At 35.4% G+C, this 18,232-nt stretch overlaps 1 protein-coding gene across 3 annotated transcripts in view; it reads right to left on the reverse strand.

Moving 5' to 3' along the window:
* The window catches only part of LOC134530240 (kinesin-like protein KIF21A), a 167,053-nt gene that overhangs the window by 16,507 nt on the left and 132,314 nt on the right, over positions 1-18,232 (reverse strand). For all 3 annotated transcript variants that reach the window (XM_063364916.1, XM_063364917.1, XM_063364915.1), the window contains 9 exons: positions 17,734-17,925; positions 15,097-15,228; positions 12,564-12,717; positions 9,925-10,030; positions 6,398-6,581; positions 5,385-5,543; positions 4,433-4,553; positions 1,655-1,825; positions 77-276 (listed from right to left, as the gene is read on the reverse strand). In XM_063364916.1, coding sequence (XP_063220986.1) covers positions 77-276; positions 1,655-1,825; positions 4,433-4,553; positions 5,385-5,543; positions 6,398-6,581; positions 9,925-10,030; positions 12,564-12,717; positions 15,097-15,228; positions 17,734-17,925 — 1,419 coding nt within the window. The remainder of the gene's footprint in view (positions 1-76; positions 277-1,654; positions 1,826-4,432; positions 4,554-5,384; positions 5,544-6,397; positions 6,582-9,924; positions 10,031-12,563; positions 12,718-15,096; positions 15,229-17,733; positions 17,926-18,232) is intronic.

The raw sequence follows: 18,232 nt of genomic DNA on the forward strand, positions 1-18,232 counted from the left end.
ACCGCTCGTGGAGACTCCAGGAACCATCGTACAAGTGCTTCAACCCTGCACAGGCGGAGGGAGAGGAAGTACTCACTTGGAGGCGGTGAAGATGTGGCTGGAGTTGGTGGTGATGGCGTTGATCGTGGAGTAGTGGGCCTTCACCTCGCCCAGCAGCTGGCAAGATTCCGTGGACCACAGCTTGACCATCCCCTGGCGACAGCCCGACAGGATCATCTGTCCGCCAGGCAGGTACGCCAGGCCACACAGCCAGTCCTTGTGGGCGTTGTTCAGGGACTAACGAACACACACACACACAACATTACACATACACACCTTTCCAAGACACAAACATGGTGACAATGACTACATAAAGGTAGCTAGCAAAAACTAACAACCATGCAAGAAACCGTCCCAGCATTGGCCGGACCGAATCAAGGGTGGGCAGACTGGGTCCTCTGGACCGCAAGTGCAGTGACTTACGACGCCACCTAGCTCTACACACTAGGCCCATTACAAAGTTATTCAGGCATGATGGATGGATGGACACCGAACTCCCAAGGATGCTTGTTGTACAATAAGGTTTGAGATCATCCGGGCCTGCGGCCCCTTTTGAGTCTGATATGCCACCGCCCAAACACCACCCACCCTCCATTCAAACCTCCCGCTTGCGCGTGCGGGTATGCGTGTGTTGGTCGCCCGGCAAGAGGGCGCTGTAGAGCCAGTGCGCCGCACCCCTAAAATATAATTAAATTCAACTGTGTAAATTGTTTTTATTGTTCCCAGAGTGCGACGTGATGGCAGATTGGCCAGGAGGGTTTTTATGTACTTTTATTTTAAAATTGTGTAATTAAATATAAGGACGTTTCCGGACATTCACGAAGCTTACCGACGGAAACCGAAGCCAGACAATATTTCAAGAATCTTTTTATGTTATTTTAGTTTCCCGTGGCAGGAAATAAAAAATACCTTTAACGGCAATTGTTTCGGCGGGAGGACGCCATGTTAGGATAGCAGAGCTCTGAGCTCACCCCACTCTTCCGCCATCAACGACCGAGAGCAGACGCTTCAGCACTCTGGGACCTTACCGCTTGTTCATCACCGCTTAGTAATTCTTTTCAACTTTAATTCTTTTCAAATCTTTTTTCGTTTAGTCCTCGGAGCTTCTCTCGGTCGGGGGACTGCTTAAATAATTACCTTGCGACCATTATCTGTCTTTTCTCAAACTTTATACGTAAGTCGAGGTGTGACCACGTGGTTGGTCACTGCACTCAAACCGATTCGTGCCGCGGGCGTTTTTACAGCTTAAATTGTGTGCGTGTATAACCGGAGTTGGCAGAATAAATAAGGACGTGTAAATTTAAACGTATTCTTTTATTTTCTTTTTTAAATATGTGTGACCATTTGGAGTGTGTCGGAGTGTGGGACGCCTAAGAGCCCACTGCGTAGGGAATAGCGTGCCCGACGCTGAGAGCGGGCTGGAATTAGTACTAGGTTGTTTTCAGGGGGAAATTAAAATCACGTCTCACATGGGCGACGTCACAACCCTGGTAAAGAGTCTCGCATAGGTCCGTGCCCGTTGCACGGTGGCGCCCTTAAAATCCGAGCAGTCACCGAAAACCCCGCTTATTAAAGATCGGAGGCCACGGCCCCCGTATCAGGTTGTTACAGTTACCTGAATGAGCTCCTGCCGAGACAGGTCCCACTTCTTGATGCACATGTCCCTGGAGCCGGAGAACAGGACGTTGTCCTGGATCGCCAGGCACTGGATGCCGTCGTAGTGCGGCGGATCCAGGTTCACCTTGGGGGTGAACACTTGACCCGCTGAACTGTTCACCTCGAACATCTGCGAGCAAGGAACACCTCTCAAGCTGCACAGATCAAACAAAATAAATCAACAGACCACCCAACAACAACATCAAAAGCTGAACATAATTTAGAATATAGGTATGATACGCAGACCTCATAGATTCAAAATAAATTTTAGAGGGGGAAAAAAAAAAAAAATTCTAACTGCAGACTTACTTCTGATTGTAACAACATGCACACTTATTATGACATTTTACAGTAAAATAATAAATGAGCTTTTTGTATATAGAAACGAAATTAAAATGAAAATAAAAAAAAAACAATTAAACTAGAAGATGCAAAAATTGCCATTTCATTCTTCAGGCCATTGAAGTTACGCGGTTTAATAAAATGGGAAGAGATTTACGTTGAAAAATTTCTCAGTTAGTATAAGGCTTGGAGAAAAAAAAAATTCTGAGAAACTTAATGCTTAAATGTTAAAATTACAAAAATTGGAGTTGCAAAGTTTGCTAATTAGAATGAAATATTATAAAAATAACATCTAAACTCAGTAATAAATAAATTAAAGTATTCTCGTGTTGTAAATACATTTACAATACAAAGCTCGGGACATGAAATTAAAAATAATGCAGTGTGTGATAAATAACAAATTGTTGTTTTCAACTAAATTTCTGGACGCCCATCATACGTACAATATTTACCTGCAGAAGAGTCGCCTCTGCGTATGGGCTTTGAATATATATACTGTATAGAAGTCGCGAGTGGATAGGATTTACTCTACGTTTTACAGGAGCGTATGATGAGCAGCTTGGGAACTTCACCGCTGCAGGGCGCTGCCGTAACGCCCTGTATCGTCTTAGGTTGTTATTTACAAGTTAGAGCGCAGCACTGTCACCCGCTGTCATTCCCCGCACCCCTTCACCCATCATTCACTGCAGCTCAAGGTCGTTCAACGGGAGGGGGAAGGGGTGTTTGAAGAGTTCGACACTTGTCCGCTAGGGACCACCACAAGTCGATGCCTTAGAAATGGTGGCGATTGCGGCGGTGAATTAACCAACTACCTCAAACCGTATTAGAAATTTTAACCTGGGCTGGTGACCTCTATACAGTATATATATTCAAAGGTATGGGTCACAGCTCTAATTTGGCTCATAATAATTCAACTTTTTCGCCGTAAGGGTCGTCCTCGAATACGAGTTTCACCATATATCTGTCTACAGTAGAGTACAAATGAAGTCTTTGTTCCCTGTCAGCGTAAGAAATTCAGTACTGATGTTAACCCTCAGTATTCTTTTTGTTTGCTTTCCGTGTTGCATTATTACTGCGTAGAAGAGAGCGAGGCCTTTTCCCTACTGATTTACTACTCCTCCTAATAACAAAATACAGCTGTGTATCCCTTCTTCGCAATTATATTTTTAAACCTGTCTTCTTCCTGAACAGAAGAAAAAAGAAAGAAAGCTGCAAGCTACCCTTTCTTCGTTTCTTTTATAAAAACCTAGCACCCATGTTAGTCAGCGAGAAATTAATTTCTGTGGGAGCTGAAGAACCGGCTTTGAAGTCTGGCTTTCAAAACACCAATGATGGCTGTAGTTTTATTATGGAATGTTGCATTTAAAAGCTCAGGAATCTCACTCAAAAAACAATTATGTTTGGTCACAGTTGCTTCTTAAAAACCTGTCAAAATATACAGGTGGAGATTCTGCCAGTTCACTGACATTTACATGTGGGGTGATGAGGGAGGGAGGAAGGGAGGGAGGGAGGGAGGGAGGGGGGAGAACCGCCACCACCACTACATGGCCTCATGCATTTACAAAATGCACACACACAAACTGGCTGGTTTATTTTTGGATTTCCACTCCTCCAGCCAAACACCACCTGCAGCTGGGCAGACAGCACAATCACGGAATTCATAGTGCTTTTCACGTACTGCTCAGATATTTTAACAAACAATTTATATTTATTCGTAACATACTCGTTAAAAACCAACATAGGAGAGGTATAGTTATTTACACACATACTCAAGAGACACCACAGTTATACATTTTTTTTACCCAGTTATAAATTCACATATGAATCGCTCTACAATTTTTTAAACTAAAAATCGGCATAAAATATGCAACCCATACGCGGGTAAATAAGGTAGTTTCTGCACCCACTACTAGAATTTACTGTGGAGTGGATACATGGACTATTGAATCATTCTATTTGCAGACCAAAATTTTAAACTACATAATGAAACAGTTCCAATAAAAACGAAAAAGGTGGACCTGATTTTCCGAAAGAAATTTTATCTAAATACTGCCATCTTGTTTAAATTCACTGAAGTTTCCCTTTGGCTTTGTGAACTTTGGTACGTGCCATCCGCCAAAGATGGCAGCACCGTGGTTACACATTTTGTTCCATGAGACTTCTACTCTATTCACGAAATTACTCCTTCTAAATGCTGTATTCCAAGAGCTATGTTACGTATGAAAAAAAAAATTATGATCGTTTCCAAAATAAGTATGTAATCAAAAATTTAAAAATTCTAAATCTGTTTGTGAAATATTCAACATGAATCAAATATGTGTTCAGAAAATAAATGTAATGTTTCCTCATGCTGAGATCAATGCAATTACTTTGCTAACTGGGAAGTGCGCACTACCTTGATGTAGTGGTCCTTGGAGCCCGTGATGACCAGATCCTCCTGGGCGCTGACCTGTCCCACCGCCAGGCACATGATGGCCGCCTGGTGACCCCCGGTCAGCTTGCCTGTGCTCTCGAACCTGCCAACAGGCACCCCACAGTCCCACCAATTGCCCTGACATTTGCACAACATACCTACGTGTAAATCTCCGCTTCCAAATCACAAGCGAAACACAATACTCATTAAGAACTAGCGTGTCCAACACTTAACTGGGCTGGTAACCTGTTCCTCATACTAATCCATTATTAGCTAGTCAACTCATCACATAGGTACACAACTGCGAAGGAAAGGGGGCAACACTTGCTTTAACTCCACAAAATTGTATAGTAGCTTTTACGGGCCTTAAACTCCGTAAACTTTGATAAGTAACGAACAAGTTACCGACTCTGCCTCCTTTTATATCATGACAAACTGCAAGTCTCACACATATTTTTTATTATGGCTATTGATCATATGTTCATATAATATAAAAGATAAGTTCATATAGGTAATATAAAAGAAACAAAAGATACATCTGTAAATGACCACTCTAAAACTGCAAATATTTGTCTTATTTGCCCTGCTTTACAATGATAGTAATGATCAGTCACTTTTAATGTCTTCTTATATAACATTTACGATCTCAAAAGATACAGTTGAGAGATACACTTTAACGTTAATGATGGTAGCCTAAAGCTTCCACTACAAGAATGATAGATTATTTTCCTTATCACATCCCCATATTTGTGGTACAAACTTAAGTGGTTCACTTATTTAATTTAATTTACATTAAAGCCACCATAAATGATTAAAATATTAATTGAACGCATACATTTTAGTCACATCTTAACAAATCACTTGCTCTGCCACTGTTTGTATTACACTGTCACGCAAGCATGCCCACATGAGACAGCAACCAACAACCACTCACATGCGAAGGTCCCAGATGCGAACACGATCGCCTGTCGCAGTGTAGAGATTGGTGCTGCCGTGGTTGAGCGCCACATCGTTGATTGGCATTTCACCGGAGGGGATGGGCGCGACTGGTGCCGTCGCCGATATAGGGGTGGTACTAGACATCCCGGAAGACCTGCAACGCAAAAAGGCATTGATTTATTTAAACCACCGACAGTGACAGCACTGAACTCCAGTGCTGATCTCTACATTTCATTGGACACAAGAGTGTTTTGCAGTGTCAAAACAAGCCTGCTGGTTAAGGTTATAGAATGCTGCCTAAAAGATTCCAAATTAGGTACTACAAAACACAGCCTACTAATCCATGACCTAAAATGAATATATTTCAGTAAGACATAAAAAAATTTTCAGGTACTACTGCACACAGTACAGTACAGTACTACACTCAGTACCTTTAAAACACCTATACCACCAATTGCAAGACAATATTGTACACACTTGACAATGTAGAGCAGCTTCTATTATCTGATGTGAAAAATACTACAAATATTAATATGTATTTATTTCGATTCTTAAAGAAATTTTTCCTGCAAGAACATAAAAAAACCGTCTAAGAACCAAACCCAGATGAATCAGCCATGGCCTATGGTAAGAAACCATCCCAGCATTTGCCTAATGTGATTTTATAAAACAATGAAAAGCCCAATTAACTAAATCTAAGCTGGACCGGGATTCGAACTTAAGTTATCTTGTTCGAGAGTCAAAAGTTTTGCCACTGCATCATTTCACTTGGTGGTTGCAGTAAATATTTTAACGAAAACTCGTTTTTCAATGAAAATACATATATATTTAAATGACTAAAGGTTAAACATTATAAAAATCTATTAACTATAACGGTATGAATGCTATATTGATGTCATACAAAAATTATGCAAGATTATTAGATGACAGCATCATTCAGTATGTCAAATTGAAAAAGTAATCCAAGCTGAGTCCAAGGGTAGAGAGCGTGGGTGTGGTGGGACTCACTGCAGGGTGCGGATGCACTTGCTGGAGTCCTGCCGCAGGTCCCACACCTTGACGTAGGCCGAGGACGCCGTGAACACTAGGTTGAGGCGCTCGCTGTACTTCACCACCACCACGTTGTTGGGGTGGCCGTGCAGAACGCCGCTCTCCACCCCCCGCTCCAGGTCCCACACCTTCACCGTCCTGTCTGCGCACCGCACACAACCCTCGCTACCAACCCCCTCTCTAGCATCAGGCACCCACCCCAATCCTTCTTCCCTCAAACACCACCCTCACCGCCAGCCTCAGGCACTCACCCCAATCCTTCTTCCCTCAAACAACACGTGCAACAATTTCAAACGAGTTTTAACAAAAAAAAATTGGTTGTCTGTAAAGTCGGTTTACGGAAGATCGTTTAACGTGACAACGTCATAACAAAACAAGAAAACATTGATGAAATGATTGCATACTTTTATGAATAAAATTGAATCATTTTTTATTGAATTATCACTATTTTGTATGGATACAAAGAAGGAGTGAAACGAAATATACAATTTAATTGATAAATTTACTTTTATTTGCACTCATTAATTCAAATATGTTTATTAATTTAACAAACAGATTATTTTAACTATAACTTTTATACATGTTTGCTATTTAACTTCTTCCAATCTGTGTTATTCTTTTAAGGATAGGACGATGATAGGAAAAGTATGGAAACGAATGGGAGTGTTTCAAGTTTAATGTGCCTCAAAAAAGTCAAATCCATGGTTGTTCCAATTGAGTGGAAGAGAGATAGATGCGGCGCAAGCGTACAATGAGCGTAATGGGACACAGCGTAACGGGACAATGTGTGCAACGGGACAATTTTTTCGTGTGTGCAGCCGGCATTCTTCGATTTATTAGACATCACGCCAAAAAAAAAATATTAAAGACAGTATTAAAATGGTACCAACAAAAATAATCACCTAGGTAGTTCAAAATTTTACATTACCAATAAAATAAACAGATCAGCTCAATTTGCAGTTTAACGTGGAAAATGGTCAACAAACAAATATTTAAACTTTTGAGTCCCAAGTTTTAATTTAAGTAATTTCCACGAATTATCAATATTATGCATGGTAAAATGGGAGCTAGATAGGTGGGGCCTTTCATTGTCAGAAGGGGGGAAAAAAATTGCTTACATGGTAAATAAAAATCTAGAACAAAATAGTGATCACGCACACTTATGCTCCCTTTAGACTACATTTTTGACTAAGCTTCCCCATCTTTCATGAAATTTAACTTCTTTTAAGACCTGTGGAAGTAAGGTTGGTGATATACTTGACTATCAATCTACCAAAATCAATAGCAATAAAACATTAATATCAGTGACTATGAATCAATCATCATTCTTATAATGTTTTTTTTATTTGAAAACCATAAAAATATTTAACATAAATTACAAATAGTAATAAGCCTATGTATGTTTTCTTGAGGTAGTCCATGGAATATTAAGCGTAGTGCTAATAATTACATTAACTTAGTGTTTATTACCCTCCCAAAATAAAATGAGTAGTTTTAAAATTATTAAAAATTAAAACCCAACTCACACCAATATTTTCTTAAATTAATTAAACTAGATTTTGATACTGTTACCAAAATTATAAACAACACTCCAGGCAATTTATTTTTAACTAAAGCTAATTTAATTTACATAATCTTTTAAAGTGTGAGAAAATTTTGTATTGGGATACATATCAAACCATTTGGAACATTCTTTTAAGATTTCAATAAAATATTCTTTTAATAAAAGTATTTGAAAATGTTCAAACAAATAAAAGAGTGCCTAAAAAAAAGTTTTTTTTTTTTTTCATTTTATATGATATTATTGTAATGTTTAAGAGATAAATATGTATATTATTTTCCAAGGAAAAACAAGAGTATTTGAACTATTAATTAATTTCTAATTGCTAAGAATAATTTCTGTTCAGTCATGTATATGATACTGAATATAACATACATTTTAAATTAGGATGCCTTTTAATTTAAAAATTTTTCGAAAGTAGGGCCAATATGAATAAAAGCCTATTTTAAATACAAAACAACAACAAAAAAATAATAACAACCTGTACTGTATAAAATCCCATATTGTAATATGACCACAAACATAAAATGACCTAGACTAAAATTTTAATAAAAAAGTAAGACTAAATCAAAATGACTAAATATTACCTAACATTTCACTATGTTCAAACTCAAATATAATTTTTTTAAATCCCAGTTATGCAATAATTTTAGTTTTTGATTTTGAAAACGTTATATAATAAAAAAATAACAATAACATTTCTTGTACAATCTAAAAAAAGATTTAAATTAAGCAAATTAAAAATATATTTTTTTTTCCTAAATTAAATTAATATTACATTTTTTATAGTACATATATAAAAAAAGCAAGGAGCTTCCATGATTCTGGAAACAATTTTTGTGAGGAGGTGAACCTTAAAAAAACATCAATTTTAATTTCATTAAAGATTAGGTATCAGATTTTGCAAAACCCTTGCATTTATTATTACCACCATGCTATCGAGCTGAATTTGTCCCTGAAATTGTAATGGAAATAATTAAAATAGGATATTTTTATTAAGAAATTTGGTAACCTATTTTTAATTACTTTTTACTAATGTTCTATCAACACTTAGGTAACAAATTTTTTCATAAATAAATCATTTCTCAAAGAATTCTTTAAACTCCCTTGAAATCTAGCACTACTCTTAGTCACTTTACACAGATATGCATAATACAACAGAATAACAACGAAAGTGAGACATAAACCAAATTGATGCTTCTTTACAAGATTAATAAGTTTTCATTATGTTTTGAATCCATGATTTCTCAATATTCAGAGCTAATTTTTGACACATATGTTACAGGGAGGATTAAAGAAAACATAGGTTTAAACTGTACTCAATATTTTTAATCCCTGATGCAATAAGAGGTGTGTTGTAAAGTCTGAAGCCTATGTCTGTATCTGTGGCATTGTAGCTCCCAAACAGATGAGCCAATTTCAATCCAGTTTTGTTACTTAAAGGCTGGTTTAATCAGATTGGTTCTTAGCTATATTTTATGAAAATCTGTTTATTGATTTAAGGATTATCAGCTATTTTATACAAATTTAGGTTAACATGGAGGTAGTTAGACTAATCTCTGTTTCTGAACAAACAAACACACAAACAAATACACACACAAACAACAAACATCATTAAAAATGAAAGAACAGTTGTAACTCCGCATTGCAACACAATCTTTACCGAGTGAATGTTAAGATATCAAAACTAAATAAAGACTTACTATCTAACTATACGCGAGTTTCAAATCATTAGCATCAGCAGTTTGAGTAAAATAATTATGTGCATACAGAAGAAAGAAAAAGAATTAACATTAGACTTTGCTAAAGTTATTTTACAAATATGAAAAAAATTTTAATAAGTTAAACTAAAACCACAGGCATACACTTAAAATAGATTTGTGTTGATTTACGGTAACACTGCTATAAAAGAGCAGGACCTCACCTTTGGAAGCCGTAAAGAGTCTGTCATCCGTAGCATAGACAGACAGCACTGGTCGCTTGTGGCCTGTTGCCACGTGTGTGCATATTAACGGAGCCCTCGCAACTCCCTGCAAACACAATGTCTTCAATGTGGAAGCCCTAAATACAGACCAACCTACATTTACTTACATCTGAAATCATTGTTAATCAAATTCATACCTGGTGAAAAAAATTAACTAAATAAAACCTTTTATTCAGTTAATACTATGTGTAAACAACATAACAAAATGTGTTTATTTGCCGGAAGCATTTTGTAAAGTTCCTGTGGTGGCAGTTTTCTGTTTTCGATGTGCAACATCTTAGCTCTAAGTATACAGTATTTGGTGGGAGTAATTTCGTGAATGCGAAGGAAGTCAAGAAATGGAAATGCTGAACAACCACATTGCTGCCATTATGTGGTGGCTGGTAGGAAAAAAGTTCACAAAGCCAAAGGGAAACTTTAAAATATTAACTTCAAATTTTTTTTTTAACAAGATAGTTAGTATTTTAATAAAATTATTCAGCGGAAATCGCATCCAAAGCCGGTGTTAAGTAAATTTTTTTAAGTCTTTACAGCTTTTTCATTACATAGTTTAATATTTCAGTCTGCTAATAACGTGATTCAATAGACGACATAGCTGTTCCTGCAGCGAATTATAATTGCAGGTGCAAAAATTACATGAGATTCGCATTGAAGAAATGTAGTTGAAAACACAATATAGCACTTACAGCATTATTTTATAGAATTCTACGTTAAATTTTGTGTCAGAGTTTCGTATTATAAGTTTATTTGCACCATGAGAACACAATTTGTTCGTTATTTGAGGTTAGAAGTTACACATTTCTGGGAAGTACTAAAAGACTCAATGTTTTTTGTGGATGGGTTCTTAGTCCCTCATTCTTTGTGTTGAGTCACTGAACGGAAGATGGTGTGCTACTAACTCGTATCATTGAATAACATTTTTTGATATTAGTACCAAGTTTTCACCATGGAAAATATGTATATACGTATCTATATAAATATAACAGGCATTGCAATGTATATTATTTGCCCAGTAATCATGCGATTGTGACTACTGTCAGTGATATTTTTTTGAATGATTCTTGCTATGTGGAAAATTTATTTAAAATAATGTCTCGGAACTATATCGTTGCTGATTTATGTTGGTTGCAATAGATAAAACTTCAGGTTTCTATGACAAATAGCACAAATCAGCAATGGCGTACGTCCAAGATATATTAAATCATATAAGTGATCTATTCAGAATGTATTAAAAGAGCATCACAATTGTAAAAACATTTTTTAAACACATATATTTACCAATTTAACATCTACTATATCCTATATTATATTAAAATAATAACAGAATTTTTGAACATCTGTACCAATTTACATACTCTCAAAATAGTAAAAAAAAACACACACACAAACACACTCTCTTCCTCCTACAAACCCCCCCCCCCCCCCCACCTACCTTAGTGACAGTTCAGGGAATTATCTTCTCCTCAAGGGGGATGAAAAATTATCTTTTACCAACCACACATACACTAGACAGAAAAAAAAAAGAACTTTATAAGATGCTACTGTGTTCCTACACTTGAGTTAACACAACAAAAAAATAATCAATAAATGTTAATATAAATAACAATTTATTTTCACATACTGAAAAATTCAAACGAATGAGTTCTAAATTTTTTTTAGTCCTACCTCATATTCAACTATGTATAGATTAAAACTGCACACTGTACATTCATTTGAAACACACACTTTTGAAGTTTCTTTAAACATGCTGCAATTGCCTCACATATTCGCTTTGCAATATTTATTAAAACATTTTTTTTGCAGATCTTTTGTTTTCATGAAAAAAAATTATTTATATTTTCCTTTCAAAATTTTAATATTTCAACAAAATTTACCAATAGTAATTGTAGCTGACTTAACCTATAGTATTAGTTATCAAATGTCCCAAAAGCCACTTCACATTTTCTTTTTTTTTTCTTTTTCTTTTTCACTACGATTCTAATCTTACTAGTATTTGAATTTGATATTCATATTGGAGAATAATTTAATATACATACTCGTATTTAATTCAAACTAAAAAATCGATATTCGCAAAGGCCTATATTTGACCTATCACTATGCAAATCACTGTATGGAATTTTATGCAATACAAGAGCAATTAAAATTATTGCAGTAAATTTATTGAATTCATTGTGCTGAAATATAAAGTAATTGCGGTGTTGAGGAAAGCTTGCCGACATGTTTTGCAGATTTATATTTTCTTCCAATCTCATTGCTGATGCATCATGGTAAAAAAAAATTTCAGGCTTACTAATTCTGAAATGCTTTGACTTTTTACAAAAGAGGACATAACACTTTAAGTAAAGTGACCACAATTAGCTACAAAAGAAAATCTTTTGTTGATGTTATTGCATATTAAATATTTTAGAGCACAGTCATTGTTTTTCTAGACACCAAAGTTTTTTTCTTTTGTATTTGCCAGGTTTTCACCCAACAATTTTTTTATTCCCCAACTTTCCTTGTTTTACAGTTGTTTCAGACCCGTAGCAGCCCTGCGAGGATGAACACCCTAGGCCACGGGAGCGTCCCCGATGCCTCACCTTGCCGTCGTAGGGCGCGATGGAGCCCTTGTCGATCTGGTCCTCCGCCCCGGTGGTCTTGGAGGTCAGCCGGGAGAAGACGTTCTCCTCGCGGCTGGCCTGGCGCCGGTAGGAGGGCGGGGAGTTCGGGGGGCTGGCGTCGAGGCCTTGCTCCCTGCGCGGCGAGGGTGGGAGGGGGAGAGACGGGAGGGGGGGAAGCGTTAGAGGGTTACTGGGGCACAAGCAGAGTTAAAACAGCCCACACAAGCCGCTGCACACACGCGGAACACCAGTTAACGACTGCCGACCCAGCCCGGTACGGAGCGAACGCACGCCCGAGGAAAACATCCCACGTTAGGTCAAGCAATTCACACTTCCCTTACTTAAAACTTGGTGATGAAATATTGCAACTGTTTTATCTACATTGCCACAGAAAAAAAAATGTTACATCGAAAGCATCCGAACAAATTATGAGCAAATATGAATGTTAAAATATTAAGTAGCACTGCAAGCTTTTATGTCTGTTATCATGAACTATGAACAGCCTATGACACAAATCTAAAATTCACTAAGTATCTACAAGACCATTAATTGCACAATTATATATATTAATAATTTTTTAGGCAGGCCTAAACCAAAACATACATAGTTAAAATACTTATTTTCAAAAGTAAAACAGGACAAGGGGGTGTAAAGATTGTAATTCTCACTTGAAACAATATTTTTGCAGTATTTGTGTGTGTTTATGAAAATGGGTAATTTAATTTGTTTATCAAACTATAAAACTAGTCAGAGGTAAAAATACATGATCTAAATACTAAACGGTAAAAAAACAATATATTCCAGTGTATAATACGTACACACATGTATATCACAAGGTTATTTTTAACCTTGGGCAGAATAAAGGACAACTATTAAGTAAAAAATTATGTGCAACTATAAAGCAAGAAAGAAATTATTATAAAACTAATATTTTTTCTTGTCTACAAAAATACCTATTTATCATTATTATGACCTAGGAAATTCTTGTAAATTTTCATGTGTATCTGATGTAACCACAAGTGATGACCATGAAAACTTGCCTTGATTGGTTTACTGAACTACCAGCCAAAATTATCAGCAGCTCTGTTTTTATTACCTATTATATTTTTCATTATATATTGTTTATTAGTGATAGGTATTAAAGGGTTACAATGGCATGTCTACAAATATCAAGTACAGGCCAACAAGAATGTATGAAAATATGTACTGATTACCTACTTTATTCTTTCATGTGAGATGCCCCACTGGTATAAATAATATGTATAGGTACAGCAGTATCATATCAATTGCTCAGTCAAAAAATAATTTTTGTCTTTAAATGTTTAGTTTTTTTATCTTGGCTTTCAAGCAAGTTATTTTTTATTTATTAAAAAAAACTGTAATTTTGAGGGTTCTACCAGTGCTCTTTTAGCAATGCAATTAAAAATTCAGTTTTAAGTTTTAAGTAAATTTTCTAAAAATATACTCGTATTAAACATGTAACTTCAGATATTTAAAGTTTATTCCAACATACTGAATCAAACTCTTTGTAAGTATTTTTGAGAAAAGTAAATCTTATTTCAACAAAAATAACATTATAAGGCAGCCTAAACTATCTTCTGTGATTGTTAGTTTATATTACCTATATTATATATACTACTGGTGTATTTGTTTTGGAAATATTTCAAAGTTTTAATATAAAAACATTTATGATATAGAAACATCAATTTGCATTAATTTTCTTAGTCTTCAGTAAAAGGAATTTACTAACAAAAAACTATAGCTCTCAGTATAACAATTTTATAACTACATTGTGAAACAACCAGCTACATATTAAGTATAAACACTAATTAACTAAATAATTTTAATTCTGATAACAGCTAAAATACCACAGTTGTCCACTGAGCTCTCTGCCTATCACAACTTTACCTGGGCCAATTTTTAAAGAATAACACTTTGGTAACTTGCAGCTGTATTACATTGTCTATCTTCCGAACTAAAACATTGTACTTTCAAAACCAATATAGTTGGAATGTGGAATGTGGAATGGTTTTTTTTTTTTACAACTCTGAAAATCAAAATTGTTAAACTAATCTTTAATAGTAATAATTCACTGCATATTCTACACATTAAAACACTGTTACATGTAAAAATTGGTACTCATGTTTAGCAGTTTTAATAACTTATAAAACTAATGGGAACAATAAAAAAAATTACATACATTAAACTGTTGTGATGACAACTGTCCATACACCTACCAGCTCCCCCATCTAACCAAATATTTCTTTAATTTTTATCAACATTCTAAAGTTTGAATAGTCTAATTGAAAAGCTTTAGTTACTCCACAGCTGCACTTTGAACACTAAAACTGTTAAAATTATGACACCAACTAATTGGTAGTAGAACTATCTACAAGCTATTAAATATATAATGAAAGCTAAACCACATTAAAATGCCGCATGTCATTGCACAGTTAAGCAGGAAGGTACGCGTGACTAACTTGTAAGGCAGGGAGTCCGCATGCCCACTTACATGGATCCCGGCTTCCCTAGCAAATTTCCTGGCCCCAAAGTAAGCGTTCGCCTGGTTAGTCGAGGAGAAGTGGACTCTTGTCGGTCGTACACTTTGCGGGAGGCAACGGGAGACGGCTTCATCAGGAAGCTTCTGCAACATGGAACATTAACGAATTAGTTGTTCATTTCCTTATTGAACTATAATAAAATTTTTTTCAACATGCAACTTTGCATTGCACACAAAATCGGGCATGTGCTATTAGTCCTAAAGGTTTCCTGAAAAACAGTAAAACACTGTTTTATCATCTGTGGAATATTTTATAAATTTTAACTTAATCAGTATAAATAAATATAATTAATAATTTACTTATTTTATTAAATTATAACTTAATATATAAAAAAGCAATACATATCAAGCTATATAATTTTTCCACTAAACCATGAAATAACTATTATAGTAAAATGTAAAAAAATAAAAAGACCTTTAATGTTTTATAACAGCTCTTCATAGGCGAAAATCTGTAGGATTCCCATGGTGGGCCTACAGGATAACGTTTATCATTCACATTTCACAGTTAAGATTTTGCAAGTGCACTGAGCCCCCTCAGAGGGGCTTATTGATTTCAAGGGGAGGTCCTGTGGAGGGTAGGAGGGGAGAGGGGGGGACCATAAACAGATGTGAAGAGAGGTGACAAAAATGCTCCAAAGGTAAAGACTGTGTGTTGCTGGACGTGAGGGGTATTTCAGATACTCCACGTGGTGAATTCGATGACTTGACATTGACAGCAGGGGTGACAATTTAGCATCTTCTCTTGACTGTGACAGTCGTCAAAAAATAAGGGTCATAATGATCAGTGATGTTTATGACTTAAGTCGAAATTGTTTAGCTAATATTTAAATAATTGGTGTGAACTGTCAATGTATCTTGCAATTTTTTTTGTAAAGTCCATTTTTGTTTTGTGTAAGCATTAAGTATACAACTATTTATTTATTTTTTTCTGCAATAAGTAAAAATTAAGATAGTATTGTGATGTATAATTTTTTATATATATTTTTTTAATGTTTAGCTAAAGTCAATTAGCAACTAAATCGGGTTTAATAGAGCATCCCTTAACTTTCAGCAGCTCAGGAGCTAGGCAAGTTAATTCAGAATTTTTATGAGTTAAGTAAATAATTAATAATTTTTTTTTGTTGACACAAATAATTTTTGACATGGTCTTTGCTGTCATAGTGGCTTTTTAAGTGTATTAGTTGAAATTGATAAGGCAATTGATTAATAATATTTTTAATTTAATTTTGTTTGATGATTGTTTACATTTGTGGCTTCCAATGATTTCACGTGTTGGTTGGCTGGATGAGGAGAATGGAGGGGAAAAAAAAAGGGGGTGGGGTTGTGAGATGAGCAGTAGGGAGGCGTAGCAATGCATCATCTGCAACCCAACTTAAACATTGCAAGGAAATACTTACCAGCAAGTTTTTTGACACTGCAATTTTTTAAAGTGAATTTTTTTCTTAATGAACTGCGTAAGTATAATAGTATGATGTTTTTTGAATAGTATTGAGTTCAATTTATTTTTAAAGTTATATTTAGACTTGAATGTAATACTTGGTTATGAGTTAATATTTTCTTTACAAGAGTTTTCAGAAGATATGTGTGTGTATTTTTTGAAACGTTTTTGTGTAATATTAATAAAAGACAGCCAAAAATAAAGTTTCAAAATGTGGCAACAATTTAGGTGTAAAAATACTAATGCAAGTTTCTTTTTAATGTGTCATGATGAAAATTTTTGAGTACACAAAGAACGTGGATAACTTTATTTACTACCATGTACATGCATGTTAAACCAACTTGTTGCATTCTAAACACCCCAAAACTTTTAACTAAGTTTGTTAGGATAGCATTCAGGACAACAAATTTAATCAACTTTAAACACTATTGCTAACAGCAATTTTCACAGTACCTATTAAAATACCTTGAATTTTTTAAATTTAAGACTTTGGAGTTAGTTTTATATATAACATTTACTGTTAAATATTACTAATTCATTACTTAACATTTAAACATCACATATTTTACATAACAATAAAGTAAAATACAACAAAAATTCAGTCAATGAATTGTTTCAATTTTCTTAAAAAAAATTTTCTTACACATTTGCCCATAACAAATATTCCTACATTTTAAAAACAATTACTTCTAAGATAACCTCCGATTCTAATGGTAGTTCTATTCAGAAAAAAATCACTAATTATTATTAAATTAGGATGCATGGTATAAAATTGTAATAAAATTAATATAGAACAAAATAAAACCAACATATCTTAAATATAAAATAATATCTGGAAAATACGAAGTCACAATGGCGAACAAAAGCTAATCCTACATAAACTGAAATAAATTTATGGAACAAAAAAAAAAAAAGTTTTAGTAACATAGCACAGGAAATAAGTCTTAATTTAAAAGCACCTTATTTAAGAACGTATATTTATACTCGTACATAAATGATAAATTCATATTGCGAATCATCAGTACTCTGAATAACATGCTGTGGGGAAAAAAAAAACCAGCATGTGTGAAGTAAAGAAATATCTCAAGAGAAATCAATACTTGGCACAGCAATGTTTTGTAAATGATGAAACGATGAACAATCCTTACTTCAAGGGCTCCGGGGCGCTGGGCACCTTGACCATGGGCTTGGGGGGCGGCATCAGGGCGGCGTCGGACTGCTCCGGGGGGACATTGTTGTTGTCCGCGGAGCTGGCGTACAGCAGCTCCTGCGGCAGGGCCGTCCGCCTGCGCGTCTTCTGCCCCAGGGCGAACTGCTGCGGCCGGGCGTTGCCGTTGCACCTGCAGGGTCACGCGATTAGAGGTGTAAAAGTAACGAAAAAAAGCGTACCCGTATGTATTCGTTACTATAACAATTAGTACTCGTTACTTTCGTATCGTTACGTTACTCGTTACTTCTGATACCGCATAACATGCTATGATGTGTTATAGCAACGAATCGAGTCGTATTGCGTACGCATAAATAATAATAATAAATTTAATATAAACAATTAACAATATTTGATAATTAACAGCTTTTGTTAAACAAGAAACAATTAAAACTCATTACAGCGTCTTTATTATAATATCTCTTTTAAGATAACAAAAA

The sequence above is a fragment of the Bacillus rossius genome, chromosome 3 (assembly GCF_032445375.1).
Source record: "Bacillus rossius redtenbacheri isolate Brsri chromosome 3, Brsri_v3, whole genome shotgun sequence".
NCBI classification, from domain to species: Eukaryota; Metazoa; Arthropoda; class Insecta; order Phasmatodea; family Bacillidae; genus Bacillus; species Bacillus rossius.